General features: G+C 40.6%; 1 protein-coding gene across 2 annotated transcripts in view; it reads left to right on the forward strand.

Moving 5' to 3' along the window:
- Window positions 1–16,502, forward strand: part of LOC134351496 (1-phosphatidylinositol 4,5-bisphosphate phosphodiesterase gamma-1-like) — a 273,333-nt gene that overhangs the window by 254,343 nt on the left and 2,488 nt on the right. For both annotated transcript variants that reach the window (XM_063057723.1, XM_063057732.1), the window contains 3 exons: window positions 8,543–8,704; window positions 10,391–10,479; window positions 15,422–15,606. In XM_063057723.1, coding sequence (XP_062913793.1) covers window positions 8,543–8,704; window positions 10,391–10,479; window positions 15,422–15,606 — 436 coding nt within the window. The remainder of the gene's footprint in view (window positions 1–8,542; window positions 8,705–10,390; window positions 10,480–15,421; window positions 15,607–16,502) is intronic.

Raw genomic sequence — 16,502 nt, forward strand, 5'->3', positions numbered from 1 at the left:
TACAATGTTACATTAGGCTGTTACACATCTATTGTCAGATAATGTTGTTGTGGTGCTGGAGGTTGCATTCAAGAAAACAGTGAAATGCCGCGCTGCCGCCACCATCTGTTCCGGCACGTCATGACAGCGTTTTTAAAAAGCTCCGGTTACCCCGTACACAGTACAACGCCTAACCGGCGTTTTCAGATTTAAACACTCTGGAGAACGTTTTAGAAAAGCTCTGTTTTCAGGGGAGGAAGATGCAGTTTCAGTGTGGACAGAGGGTCAAAACGAAGGGAAAAAGCTTCAGTTATGGATTTATCCGGTCTAGTGTGGCTGTAGCCTAAATCAGAGGCTATGCCTCTGGGGAATCTGCAGCAGGTACCTGACACTCAGAGTGTTTTCCTTTTTAAATGGTCGCAGACAGGTTTTGTTTACTTAGGCATATTTATCACACCTACGTTTGATCAATTGTTCAAAGCTAACTTTACACAGTTATTTGACAAAATCAAACAGGATCTTGAGCGATGGAGCGCTCTTCCCATTTTTTGGCTTGGCCAAATAACCTTGCTCAAGGTGAACATTCTTCCTCGTCTGCTCTACCAATACGAATGATTCCAGTCATTTTTACCTAACAAATACTTAAAAAAATAAATGGCTCGTTTGTTTCTTTCATCTGGAACAAAAAATGACCCTGTATTAAAATGTTTAAGTTACAGCTTTTCAGTAGTCTAGGGGGTCTGGATTTTCCAGACATCAAAAAAATATCACTTAAGTTCCTTTTTATCTTATGTGGTTGACTGGGTTTGCAGGGACCCCTCCTCAGTTTGGCTAGACATTGAAGCTTCACAAGCAAAATGCCCTCTGATTAATTTGTTTTCCCTCAATAAGATGAAACTAGTTAAGGAATATTGGCGCAATCCAGTAACAATTAATACAGTCAGGGCTTGGAGGGCGGTGCGACAAATTGAGGGCAACGCAGCGAAAATATCACCCTTCACTCCAATAACCGGCAGTCCAGATTTTCAGCCTGACATAATGGATTCTGGATTTAAACTTTGGATTTCTAAAGGTATTTTCCATCTAGATTTGTTTGATGAAGGAACGATGATGTCTCTTAGTCAAATAGTACAGAAACTTAACATACCCAACAAGGATCTTTTTCATTTCTTTCAGATAAGAGATTATATACAGAAAAAAAAACATCATTGTTAACTGCTTTCTATAGTTCCAACATAAAAAAAGAGGGTGTTTTGTTCGAAGGGTGAAGTCTCCATCAGTACTTCTTACAGCATCCTGAGGGAATGTTCTTGAGAGGCTGAGCAGCTGGGAAGGGTCTGGGAGGAAGAGCTGGGAGTAGAAATTGCAGCTGAAACATGGGAAGACATCTGTGATAATGCAAAGAAAATTTCAGTTTGTAATAGAACTAAAGCATTGCAACTCAAAATTCTGCATACAGCCCATCTGACTCCAGATCGTCTCTCGAAATTTAAGACGGGGGTTTCTCCAATGTGTTCTAAATGTAAAGTAAATACTGAAACTTTCACCCACTGTTTCTGGACTTGTCCCAAACTTCAGGCATACTGGAGTGATATTTTGGGTGAAATGGAAAAGATTCTGAAGATGGAGACCCAGTGTCTTTTCTCTTTGGCTTACTCAGCAGTCGTATTATTAATGCACATCTGAAAAAAAATTTTAACATCCTGATTTTTTGTGCGAGGAAGAACATTTTACTTTGTTGGATATCTGATAAGGCCCCTGGACTTTTTGGTTGGCGTAAATTAATCATGGAATACATTCCTTTGGACTTTTTGACATGTATGGTACACTGAAAAACAAATAGCTTTCATAAAACATGGCAACCTTTTCTGCAGTATGTAGATGCAAACCTATCTGCTATACTAATAAGGGCTTTTGCATAGGATGTTGGGGTGGTGTCTATATTTTGATGGAAGTGTTCTGATAGTTGATATCTGTGAGGGGAAGAAATGTAAATATATCTGTAAATTGGGAGTTTTGTTATGCTGAGCAAAAAAAAATTAAATTTAAAAAAAAGAAAACAAGAGGATACCAGAAGTTTTTTTTTCAGATAGTCAGTTTTTAAAAAAAGAGTAGATATTGGAAAGCTGAGAGTGAATATTGGACCACTGGAAAATGATACTGGAGAGGTAGTAATGGGGGGGCCAAAGAAATAGCGGATGAACTTAGTAAGTATTTTGCAACAGTTTTCACTATGGAAGACACTCATAGTTTGCCAGTTTATCAATGATTTGGATGAAGGACTTGACGGTTTTCTGGCTATGTTTGCAAGTGATGCATGGAGGAGCAGGCAGTGTTGAGGAAGTAGAGTGTCTGCAGAAGGATGGGCAATGAATGGCAGATGGAATATAGTGTTGGGAAGTGCATGGTCATGCACTTTGGCAGAAGAGATAAAGGCATGGATTTTATTCTAAATGTAAAGAAAATTCAGAAATTGTAGGGTCAAAGATCAAAGTACATACTGTATGTCGCCATATACAGCCCTTAGATTTGTTTTCTTGAGGGCATACTCCGTAAATCCAAGAAATATAAAAGAATTAATGAAAAACTGTACCCAACAGGACGGACAAACAACAAATGTGCAAAAGACAACAAACTGTGCAAATACAAAAGAAAATAAATAAATAGATATTGAGAACATGAGACAAGAAGTCATTGAAAGTGAGACCATAGATTGTTGTAACAGTTCAGTGATGGGGTTCGTGCAGTTATCCCTAATTCTTCAAGAGCCTGATGGTTGCTGCAGGGTTCCCTAAAGGTTAACTTACAGGTTGAACTGGTGGTCAGGAAGGCAGATGTAATTTTACCATTCATTTCAAGAGGACTAGAACACAAAAGCAAGCTTGTAATGCTGAGCCTTTATTTGGCATTGGTCAGATTGCACTTGGATTACTGTGTACTGTTTTGGGCTCCTTATGTAAGAAATGATGTGCTGCAATTGGAGACAGTCCAGAGGAGGTTCACCAGAATAATCCCAGAAATGAATGGGTTTACATATGAGGAGCGTTTGATGGCTCTGGGCCTATATCTACTAGAGTTTAGAAGAATGAGAGGGGATCTCATTGAAATCTATTGAATATTGAAAGGCCTAGATAGAAGGGATGTGGAAAGGATGTTTCCTGTAGTGAGTGAACCTAGGGTAGTGAATCTGTGGAATTCATTGTCATGGATGACTGTAGAGGCCAAGTCAATGGATATATTTAAGGCAGAGGTTGATAGGTTTCTGATTAATCAGGGTGTCAAAAGTTACAGGGAGAAGGCAGGAGAATGGGGTTGAGAGGGATAATAAATCAGGCACAATGGAATGGTAGAGCAGCCTCAATGGACCGAATGATCTCATTCTGCTCTTATGTCTATCAAATCTCTATTCATTTTCCTATGCTTCAGGGAACAAAGTCCTAGCCTATTCAACCTTTCACTATAACTCAGGTCCTCAAGTCCTAGCAACAGTCTTGTAAATTTTCTCTGCACTATTTCAATCTTATTCACATCTTCCATGTAGGAAGGTGACCAAAACTGCCACAATACTACAAATTAGGCCTCACCAGTGTCTTATACAATTTCTACATAACATTCCAACTCTTGTATTCAATGCTTTTTGATTTATGAAGGCCAGTGTACCAAAAGCTTACTTTATGACCCTATCTATCTGTAATGCCACTTTCAAGGAATTATGGTTGTGTATTCCCTGATTCCTCTGTTCTACTACAGTCCTCAGTGCCCTACCGCTCACCATGTAAATCTTACCATGGTTTGTCCTTCCAATATGCAACACTTCACATCTGACTGCAGTAAATTCCATCTGCCATTTCTCAGCCCATTTTTCCAGATGGTTTAGATCCCACTACAAGTTTTGATAATCTTGCTCACTGTCCACTATATCCCCTACCTTGGTGTCATTCACAAATTTGCTGGTCCATTTTACTAGCTGATCATTGATATAGATGACAAACAACAACAGATCCAGCACTGTTCTCTGCAGTTCAACACTAGGTACAGGCTTCCGGTCAAAGGGGCAACCATCTACTACCAGTCTCTGGCTTCTCCCATGAAGCCAATATCTAATACAATTTACTACCTCATCTTGAATGCCAAGTAACTGTACCTTCTTGACCAACCTTCCACGTAGAATCTTGCCAAAGGCCTTGCTGAAGTCCATGTAGACACCATCCACTGCCTTGTCTTCATTAACTTTCCTGGTAACTTCCTTAAAAAGCTCTATAAGATTGGTTAGACACAACCTACCACACCCAAAGCCATGTTGACTATCCCTAATCAGTCCCTGCCTATCCAAATACTTATACATATGATCACTTGGAATACTTTACAGAAACTTACCTACTACTGATATCCAGCTCACCGGCCAATAATTTCCCAGCTTATTCTTGGAGCGTTTCTTAAACAACAGAACAACATTCGCTATTGTCCAATCCTCTGGCACCTCGTCTGTGGCTAAGGATGTTTTAAATATCTCTGCTAGATCCTGTCCTTTAACTTAGCACCTAACTCCCTAAACTGACTTTACAGGACCTTGTCATCCTTCCTACCCATGCCTTTGGTACTGACATGGATCACGAACTCTGGCTGCTCATCTTCCCTCTTAAGAATGTTGGGGGCTCAATCCAAGATGTCCCTGACCCAGGTGACAACATCCCATTTGGGAATCTCATTCTCCGCCTCAGAGCCTCCTGTCTGTTCCCCAAACCAATAAATTCCCCATCACTACAGCTCACCTATTCTTCCCCCTTCCCTTCTGAGCCATAGAGCCAGACTTAGTGCCAGAGATCTGAACACTGTGACTTTCCTCTGCTAGGTCATCCCCTCCAAACAATATACCTGTTATTAAGGGGAACGGCCAAAGGTGTATGCTACACTGGCTGTTTACTTCTTTTTCCCTTTCCTTATGGTCATCCAGTTACCTGCGTCATGTAACTTGAGTGTAACTTCCCCATATTGCCTGCCAAGCAACCCCTCAGCCTCCCAAATGATCCAGAGTTTCATCCAGCTCCAGATCCAATTGCTTACAATGGTCTGCAAGAAACTTCAGTTGGATATACATCTAGTAGGTGTACTTATCAGGGGCACTGGAAGTCTCCTTGTCTTCTGATATTCCACAAGAGGAGCATTCTGTTATCCTGTCTGGCATCCCCAATGAGAGAAAGAGAATTAAATGAAAAAAAAATCTACCTACAGCCTCAGCCTCTCCTTGCTGAAGCCTCTATGAACCAAAGCCAGACTGTAACATTGGCCTGCTCCCACAATTACCGCTCCACTTGCATCTAACCTCTTTTTATTGTCCCTTGCCAAGAGCCTAATTACAGACAATCCAACGTCTCCAAGGGAACTGTGCAGGCATAATGTTCTGACTGACCTGCTCACTTCTTTTGAAATCTCTCTTCTGCTACACACAATCTAACGTCTCCATGGGGACTGTGGCAGAATGTCCTGACTCTGTTCCCCCCCCCCCAACTTGTTTGTTTTGAAATCTCTCCCCGCTACACACAATCCAACCCCTTCAAGGCAACTGTGGCATGCAAAATGTTCCGACTGCCTCTTGCTCACTTGTTTTGAAATCTCTCTCCCACTATGTAAAATCCAACTTCTCCAAGGGAACTGTTTTCCTAGAACTTATGAGAAATGCTCTCTCATGCAATTCAAATATTTTACAGATGTTTCCTCTGAACTGCTTGACTTCTCAAGGTGCAAGTATTTTCAAATCACAGTTGTGCTACATATTATAAACTGCTCTGATCTTGGGATGTCTTTTCCTCCGGGAAACCTCATCGCTGGTTTGTTTCTCTTACCTTTAGGTTTCCTTGCAGCACAGCCCTGTTTCTTGACCTCATGGTCACCTTGGTAGGTTTTCCTGTAATTGATAGCATATGTCCTGGTATTTTACTTACATCTTGATGCAATACCTACTTCACTCGTTGGCCAGCGAGCAAATACACACCGACCTGAACAGCTAGCACTACAAATCCCTGTCTATCAAAGAATGCCTTTGCTACACTTTTAATGGTTCTGAGTGTATCCCCTTCATTAATATCATCCACTCTCATTGTGAACCCACTGCTGAGGCATAAAATCAAACAGTGCAGAAACAGCGCCTGGTCCACTGCGATAGGTGTACCAAGTCATACCCATTCCACCTATCTGCACTAGTCCCATTGACACAAATCAGGTCCATACCTTGGCCATGGCCAACCCATGTTATTTGAAGATAGCATATACCCACTGACTGCTGTTAAATCTTCCTTCAGTGCTATCAATATCTTAAGCGTGCTATTCTGCACCAAATCACTGCTTTACTCTCCCAGGAAGGGCTAGTTTTCTCTTCTTCCCAAGTCTCACAATCTCTGTAAGATGCATTATTGTCCAACTTCATCTGCATTGGTTCTAATGTACAAAATCATCTGCACATCGGTCATCACACTGTGCTTCATAGATAGATTCACTGATTCACTGCACCCTCATCCTGATCATACTTTCTTTCATTGCCCTGAATAGTTACAATGTAACCATTCAGCTACTGTTATCGATAGTCATCTTGATTACACTGAAAAATATACCCCTTTCCTGTAAATGTCTGCTAGCTGGAAGACTCCATGGCAATTCTCAAGCCAATCTGACAGGACTGTGTATGGCTTCTAGATCACCCTCCCTTCCCAAGTCTCTGATCCTTTCCACACTTGATTGACTCAATGTAGTCTACCATGATCATTGATGCACTTTCATTGTCCATGACAATGAAAGGCAGCTGTAACCATCCATTTCTATTGTAGACTCGGCAATTCACATCCACTTACTCGGAAGTTTACTTCTACAAATATATGTCCAGTTCCATCTCAACAGAAAATAATGGCAGTATGTCAGATCCATGCCCTGTAATTGCTGCAGGATTAATCTGCATAATTATCACAGTCAATGTGTACTAATTGTGTTGTCCTTAATGCTCTTCAATTGTCCATTAGATAGCATTTTCATTTCCTCTATATATGATTCTACCTTACACACATGATCTCGGTGAGACTGTTCAATAAACTTACCTCTTTGTGACTGAACTATTTGGAGACTACCATCTTTAGAGGCAGTTAGCTTTTTGAGGACATGAGCTCCATACAATATAAATTGTGTCTTGATCAAAAATGTCTCTCAGTTTCCAGTAGCCACTATGTGCTGGTAGCTATTCTATGTACTCTCTCAAATGTTACTATTATCATCATTATGCCCCATATCATATGACATAGGTGATCATGGTCTCATGACCATGATAATTCATGGCAAATTTTTCTGGAGAAGTGGTTTGCCATTTGCCGCCTTCTGGGCAATGTCTTGACAAGATGGGGTGACCACAGCCATTATCAATACTCTTCAGAGATCATCTGCCTGGCATCAGTGGTTGCATAATCAGGACTTGTGATAGACACCAGCTGCTGTATACTTCTGTAAAATAGTTTTTCATTCACCAGTCCACACACAATGGTGGCACGGTCGTTTAGCAGCTAACAAGCCGGGTTTATTTCCCGTCACTATCTGTAAGCAGTTTGTATGTTCTCCCTGTGACTGTGAGGCGTTCCTCCAGAGTTCTGGTTTCCTCCCACATTCCTAAGATGTTCAGGGTGGTGGTGGGTTACATTGGTGTAATTGGGTGGCCAGTTCTCATTAAGCTGGAAGGATGTGTTACCATGCTGTATCTCTAAACTAAAAATAAACAATGAGGCATTGCTCATTCTAAGCAAGTCTGGAAGTTACACTTTTGCTAGTACTTTTACCCTGACCAACTATCCGCCAACCATTCCTCTTGTTTTGATTGCACAAGTTTCTGACGGCATCAGATTAAAATGGTCTCTAGGTTTTTGCTATCACCTCAATTGGACCTCTTCTGTAATTTGCAATGCCAGTAGACTGGCCAATTTCTTACACATCTCCGGCTATTATATTGCATCTTTTGTCATTTTTTTTGTATGTGTGCTTCCCAAGATCTCAATAACGCTGTCTTTCCTTTACAAAGATTTCCACATATTCCATCCATTCCAAATACAGGTGGAATAGCAGAAAGCATTTGTAGCTTTCAATCTCCTTCAAGTATCAAACACTACCTGCTTTCATCATCATTGCTCTAGAGAACTTCATCTCATCAGACAGATCATTGTTCTGCTACAAGCATAAGCAAATACACAGTATTGGATTTCTGTGTAGAATATTCTTAATTGAAAGTAGCAATTCACAACTAAACCACAGTGCACAGTGTCTAAATATAGCATTTTTATTGTAACATAGTTACAATATGCATTGTTAACTGAGCTCAATGTGTGGGCTACAAGTGACCTCAAAGGTGATGTAAAATCAGCCGATATTCTACGTCCTAATCATTAATCGGAAACTAGTAGTAGAAATGGCTTCTAGTTGCAGATTGCAGGAAAATTTGGAACTTTTGAAAAATGAAATTAGGAAAATAATCAAAATGGAATATTAGAAAAATCACCTTTTTGTTCTTTCTTCTTACATTTTATTTCTGTTCCAGCGGATAATGGACTGAATCCCGTCTGGCTTTTCAAGCAATTTGTCTTTGATATCAATAATCCTGAGTTTGCCTTTTTGAAGTTCATTGTGTATGATGAGGACATGTTCAGTGATCCCAACTTCCTGGCCCAAGCAACTTACCCAGTGAAAGGACTTAAAACAGGTAACTAGTAGCCCATTAAGCAGAAAATTATTTAACTTTACTTAGTAAGATGAGTATTGTTTGTGCAGAAAGTGTATCCACTGTCAACATGAAGCGTACCTGGATCAAGTGCATCATGAATTGGACATGAGAAATTGTCCCTCTCCTTTGCTCTACTCCCAGGACCAAAGTCTAATTTTAAGCTGACACAAGAAACTGCAGAATCTAGAATCTGGAGCAAAGCAACTAAATGCTAGAGGATTCAGCAGGTCATGCAACATCTGTGGAGGCAAAGGGATACTTTACTTCTCAGGTCGAGACTGATTCAGAGTTGAGACTCAAAAACAGAACTAACCCATTTGCGTCCACAAATGCTACTTGATGTGCTGAATTCTCCTGCTGTTTGTTTATTTTTTGTAATTCTATGCTCCTTGTCCCAGGGTACTGCTGAAGAGATCCAAACAGGATTCAATCTACTTGTTAAAAGTTTCCTGTCACTGACTGAGCATGACTGTCAATGAAATATGGGATGTTTTATGAATTTGGATCACTACAATATTTGGATCTTAGTCCAGTCACAAATGGCACCAGTAGAGAAGCCAGTGCAGTACTTTTCCTACTTAATGGATTCAATAATTCTGTCTGATCCCAACGCTGAAATCCAGAAATCAGTATTTTTCAGTGAAAAAGAGAACACTGGGAGAACGCAGCAGGTCAAGTCAAGACCCTGCCAGGAACGTCAACTTGTACCTTTTGTCTCCACAGATGCTGCTTGACCTGCTGAGTTCATCAGCGTTCTGCTCTTTTTCTTGTTCCAGATTTCAGCACCTGCAGTTTTGTTGACTTAAAGTATTTTATTTAAACTTTAACAGCCATGTATTCAAAGGGAATGTGTCATTGAAGTAACTTCAGTCCATGCAATTTTCCCCCCACTTTTTAATGACTCTATCTTTTTGGTTTATAAGTTATATGCAATAGATGTAATAGATGTTGAAACTATAGGATCTCTTCACAATGAAAATCTATCCTGTGTTCACTCTCTGTATGAAGGAAGATGACATTTCCTCTTATATCATTACACCTAATAATCACAGAGAGACATTTATTAATACATTCCATCTCTGAACCTTTAAAATTTATCCTCAAACTATCTCGAGACCATCTGCCCAGTGCTGGCACAGCGCACCACATCATGGCCAAGTATGGTTCCAAATTGTTCTGGTCTCTATTAATCGGGGTCATGCGCTCATTCCATTCAGTCTCATGATGGTAAAAAGAATATTGACCATGAATTTTAGCTTCTAAGATAAGGGGTTACATTACTGATGTGTTGATACCTACATTGCAATGATAGATATAACAATTGAGACCTTCACAGAAAGGCAATCAGAATTCTCACATCCATTCAACAGTTACCCATGGAATCTATCAGTCATTTGTCCTTGAGCTTAAATAAAATTGCAATATTAAATCTTATGATTGCAATGAAGCTAGCCTATTGAATTATGTACTGTCAGCCTTTAAACCTCAACTATTATATTGTCTTCCATCTTCCTGTTCTGAATCTGGCATTAAATGATGGGCTGGGTTCCCAAACTTTAGCTGTGTACGTTGCAATTATTTTGTATATTTCTGAACTGGTTTGGTAGTATCTATCTTAAATGCCACTTTATCACAATGAATGTCAGAATGTCATTCTTTCTACAGGTTACAGATCTGTGCCCCTGAAAAACAGCTACAGTGAGGAGTTAGAGCTGGCCTCTTTACTTGTTCACATTGAGATTGTAAATGCAAAGGTAAATCATTGTTTTGGACCATAGAAGATACAATTGGATAATGCTGGAGTAGCTCAGAGATAAATGGATCTTTAAAAAGACTACGTAATCAGAAATATTGGCCAATTACTATTCATCCAATTGAGTCATTTCAATTTTACTCAATCATTTAACATTTATGGTTCATGTGTTATTAATTCATCTATTAATCATATCCATTAGAAGTTTTATATATTTTGTCCTTCATAGTTATTCCATGTGGGGAACCGAAGTTGACCCTGTCCTTAGAACAAAAGGAAATGTTATACCATTGTCATTCAGGTGTCCAACCACAATGTGAGTGCCCAAAAGCAGGGACCAGGAGTGTAACTTTACTTGTGTTAATTTATTCAGCAATACGTCTTTATACAGTCCTTTCCAGAAAGATATTTAACTATTTGATCCAACTCAACTGGAAGATTCTTCTCCAAAATGTAATAATGATATGCAGTTGTTCACAGATAAGTAGTTACCCATAGAAATTAACCACTATAGTTACCAGAGTGCCTTGCTATTTAATTTAATTAATGCTATCTAATTTAATTACAGGGTAGTAAGTCCACACTCAAAACACCCATCACTAATACTTACATGCCCTTGTTCCTGAAGTCTATAATCAATAATCGATAGATAATGCGCATATCATCACAATTGAACTGCAGCTTAAGCATACTGTTTAATGCTTATAGACAGCATAGGGAACACTCTTCACCTTTTGGTTAATTTGCTGAAGGAGAAGGCTTTTCTATAACCTACGTGAAAACGGTAGTTTATTTTTAAAAGAATAGTAACTGTTTTTCTGATTCAACCGTCAACAATGATTTCTAAGGAAGTAATCAGGTACAGGAGATGAATCATTGCCCATCTTTTCTATCACTAGGTGCACTCCATTCCTTTCCTTTTCTGCTATGTGTTTTGGACATTATGATATCACTGCAGCAAGCATCTTGGTACTCTTGACCTGTAGCTATTTAGGAGTCAAGCTGTTAAACTATTTATTTTAATTTTACTGTATGTTAAGGATTCAAAGTTATTTTTTCACATGATGCTTCAGCTGCTCATTATTTCAAAGGTGTAGTGAAAATCCAGGATTAAGCCATTGTTCATGACTGGCACCGACAAAGCTGTCGTAACACTCTTTCTTAAAATATAATTATTGCATGTGATGATGGCATTTATACATCTCATTTCCCAATCCTGAAAAAAAGGGTGTAATCGTGTTCTAAGTAGAAACGTATTTTAGGGTATATTCTCACCATTACATTTTAATGTTTTTTCCCCTGTATACTGAGAAGATATAAAATGGTCAAATGTCCTTCCACATTTTCGAATCTGGATCTACTGACCTTCTTTCGGATATCCCTGAATGATTTGCATTTGTAACTTCTGCCCCATGTTTTCATTCTCTCCAATGGCAGAGATGGGGAATATTCTGAAGTCACCTCCCCACCTCTTTGCCTTTTTCTGTGGATCCGCTTTGATAGTTTGAGTGATTTCTGACCTTTAGCAGAAGGGACCAGAGGTGCACAGGAAACAGTTAAAAGGAAACTCTGCAAAAACATTGCAAGAAATCAGTCTGCCTACACTGTGAGTATAGCAGTGCTTTAAAACAGAAAGTTGACCTATTTTCCATCCCACACACACAAAAACCTGCAACCTGCTGCAAGCAATGTAACTATTTACTCCTGGATAGTATATTTAGCAAAAAAATGGTTTTTTTTATCATATGCATGGAGATTCATTCCATACTGCTTTGCTCTATCAGTTTCGTTTAACATCATGGAATGCCAAGAAGTCCTGCTCTTTGTAGATCTCAACAACTCAATCACATCAAGAAAAGATCTGCCTAAAATTAAATGCTAGTATATTGACAAGTCAATACCCACCCAATGGCCTGTAAAGTAGATCTCATAACATCAACAACTCCTGCGTAGAGATCGTTAAGAGCACCAAATTTCTTGGTGTTCACCTGGCAGCGAATCTCACCTGGTCCCTCAACACTAGTCCGAAGGAAAGAAAGCCCAGCAGCATCTCTACTTTCTGTGAAGGCTGAGAAAAGTCCATCTCCCCCCCCCCCCCATCCTCACCACATTCTACAGAGGTTGTATTGAGAGCATCCTGAGCATCTGCATCACTGCCTGGTTCGGAAATTGCACCATCTCAGATTGCAAGACCCTACAGCGGATAGTGAGGTCAGCTGAGAAGATCATCGGGGTCTCTCTTCCCGCCATTACAGACATTTACACCACACGCTGCATCCGTAAAGCAAACAGCATTATAGAAACATAGAAAATAGATGCAGGAGTAGGCCATTCGGCCCTTCGAGCCTGCACCACCATTCAGTACGATCATGGCTGATCATCCAACTCAGAACCCTGTACCTGCCTTCTCTCCATACCCCCTGATCCCTTTAGCCACAAGGGCCATATCTAACTCCCTCTTAAATATAGCCAATGAACTGGCCTCAACTGTTTCCTGTGGCAGAGAATTCCACAGATTCACCACTGTCTGTGTGAAGAAGTTTTTCCTCATCTCGGTCCTAAAAGACTTCCCCTTGATCCTCAAACTGTGACCCCTCGTTCTGGACTTCCCCAACATCAAGAACAATCTTCCTGCATCTAGCCTGTCCAATCCCTTTAGAATTTTATACGTTTCAATCAGATCCCCCCTCAATCTTCTAAATTCCAGAGAGTATAAGCCTAGTCGATCCAGTCTTTCATCATATGAAAGTCCTGCCATCCCAGGAATCAATCTGGTGAACCTCCTTTGTACTCCCTCTACGGCACGGATGTCTTTCCTCAGATTAGGGGACCAAAACTGCACACAATACTCCAGGTGTGGTCTTACCAAGGCCTTGTACAACTGCCGTAGAACCTCCCTGCTCCTGTACTTGAATCCCCTTGCTATGAATGCCAGCATACCATTCGCCTTTTTCACCGCCTGCTGTACCTGCATGCCCACATTCAATGACTGGTGTACAATGATACCCAGGTCTCGTTGCACCTCCCCTTTTCCTAATCGGCCACCATTCAGATAATAATCTGTTTTCCTGTTCTTGCCACCAAAAGTGGATAACCTCACATTTATCCACATTAAATTGCATCTGCCATGAATTTGCCCACTCACCTAACCTATCCAAGTCACCCTGCATCCTCCTCACAGCTAACACTGCCACCCAGCTTCGTGTCATCCGCAAAGTTGGAGATGCTGCAGTTAATTCTCTCATCCAAGTCATTAATATATATTGTAAACGACTGGGGTCCCAGCAGTGAGCCTTGCGGTACCCCACTAGTCACTGCCTGCCATTCTGAAAAGGTCCCGTTTATTCCCACTCTTTGCTTCCTGTCTGCCAACCAATTCTCTATCCATATCAATACCTTACCCCCAATACCGTGTGCTTTAAGTTTGCACACTAGTCTCCTGTGTGGGACCTTGTCAAAAGCCTTTTGAAAATCCAATCTACCAAATCCAAATTATGAAGGACCCCATGCACCCCTCATACAAACACTTCTCCCTCCTGCCATTTGGCAAAAGGCACCGAAGTATTCAGGCTCTCACAACCAGACTGTGCAACAGTTTCTTCCCCCAAGCCATCAGACTCCTCAATACCCAGAACCTGGACTGACACCAACCGACTGCTCTCTACTGTGCCTATTGTCTTGTTTATTATTTATTGTAATGCCTGCACTGTTTTGTGCACTTTATGCAGTACTGGGTAGGACTGTAGTCTAGTGTAGTTTTGTGTTGTTTTACGTAGTTCAGTGTAGTTTTTGTATTGTTCATGTAGCACCATGGTCCTGAAAAATGTTGTCTTGTTTTTACTGTGTACTGTACCAGCAGTTATGGTCGAAATGACAATAAAAAGTGACTTGACTTGATGATGTTTTCACACTCTGTAATTTCAAAAATAAGTGCAAAATGAAATGTTATTGAAAATTGCAGACTTCATCCTAGTTGATGAATGCCTGGTTCCCTTATCTAGTTGGGATCATTCATGTGAAACTTCGACATGACAAAAGCAGATTTCATTTATACTTTGTATGTGATCTTCAAACAGGAGAAAGATGTTGAGAATCTCTACTGATAGGTGGTCCATGCTATCCATGGACAACAAGCATTAGCAAGCCTTTGTAGCAACTGTCACCCATGCTGCAGTGTCTCTTCATGGGGGTCTGCATGAGCATGTCCCAGTCAACCCCTGGAATCTCAGCTTTGATTGGCCCATTTGGCTATCTTTTAGACCCACCAAGGATCCCATTTTCATTCTAACAGCATCTACCCCTCCCATCTGTTCCTGCTTCATCAAGCATGTAACTTAAATGAGTCACATACCTGATTAGCAAGACTAAACCAAATATTATCTTTTCATATTCCCCCAATATTTGTCACCGAGAAAATCTACTAGAGCACTAAAATAACACCACAAAACTAAACACTTTACTAACACTACCCAGACTGCCACTCTTCCACTCCACATGATCTCTGAACAGCTAATCCTTCTCCCTATCCCTCAACCTTAGCCCCAAATCCTGACCTATTCACCACAACAACCTCTAAGAAGTGTTATTCCACAATCTCCTGAATCTGGATCCAGAGTTAACCAATTTCCTTTTGAAACCCACAAAAGAAAGGTAGCCTTTTAAATTAGGTAGCCTATTTACACCCAATCATTAGCATTTGTGATTAATCATGGATTTAGACCAATTTTCCAGAGTCACAATGAAGTTTTCCTTGTAATTTAACACCCACAATAGCTCACTGTATCTTTATTGCATTTGCCTGAGGTCAAAAGAAAAGAATTTGGGTGACTTTTATCCTAAAGAATAGAGTTACATCTGAGAATGACACCTATTTGGGATCATTCATATAGGGCCTTGACATCAAACCAGATTTCATTTATACTCTGTATGTGATATTCAAACAGGAGGAAGATGACGAGAATCTGTACTCATCCATCCAGCAACTACGTGATCGGACAAGTGAGCTTTCTAGCCAGGTGTCAAGTTTTGAACGGAACAACAGCTGTGATTCCCGCTACCAGCAACGTTTGGATGAGCTACGTGTTGTGCAGGATCAGCTTATGGAGCTGACAGAAGCCCGCAACAAACGGTAAACTGAGAAAATGTGTAGAGAATGAGATATGCTGGTTATCTACCTTAAGTACCACAAGAACACGTGCCCACAAAAATGAGGGCAAACCGTAATGAAAGAAACGCAACTGTGTGAGCAGATGCACAGAAGTGAAACGAATTACTCAAGTGTTGTTCTGGCAAAAAGCCAGTAATTAACACCATCAACCAAGTAACCACTTTCCAGAGACAAATAGAGTAGATGATGATTGGACATGTCGTCACCCAAGCACTACCCCCATCGCCTCCCCGCAATCGTGTGGCACATTTATCTGCGGCACTGTCACAGTTTGGACCATGCTGAGGACCGCCACTCCACTGCTCTTTGGTGAGATGAATTAGGCCCAGAGTGTCAACTGGGCCGCAGGCTACTGATTCTGAGGAGCCCATCTCCAAAATCATGCTGATGGTTTTTTACAGCTGGCTGGCATCAGAGGCATGTTGTTTCAAATGTCACATATATATATACTTTAAAAAACTGAAATGGATTAGAACAACTGAAAAAATATAGTGCAGAATAATCCTGCCTTCCAGATTTTCTTTCCAATAACTTCCTTACCACCTGGATTTGACTAACTTAACCTTGCTTATTGCTACTTCCTTTCTTAAGTAAAAGTACCACATTTATCCTTTTAACTGTTGTATGGAACCTCACCTCTCAGCAAAATTTTAAACATTTCTGACAGCACTCTTCTCCTTTGCTTCTCGTGGCAGTCTAGGACACATCCCATCAGCTCCGGAGCTGACCATTCTTGGTGCCCACAGTGGCAGGGTCAATGGAACCTCACAGTGCCAAAGACCAGGATTCAATCCTGATCTCAGGTGCTTTAAATGCAGAGTTTGCACGCGCTTCCTTTGATTACGTGGATTTTCCTT

Source organism: Mobula hypostoma, chromosome 1 (genome assembly GCF_963921235.1).
Source record: "Mobula hypostoma chromosome 1, sMobHyp1.1, whole genome shotgun sequence".
Classification (NCBI taxonomy): Eukaryota; Metazoa; Chordata; class Chondrichthyes; order Myliobatiformes; family Myliobatidae; genus Mobula; species Mobula hypostoma.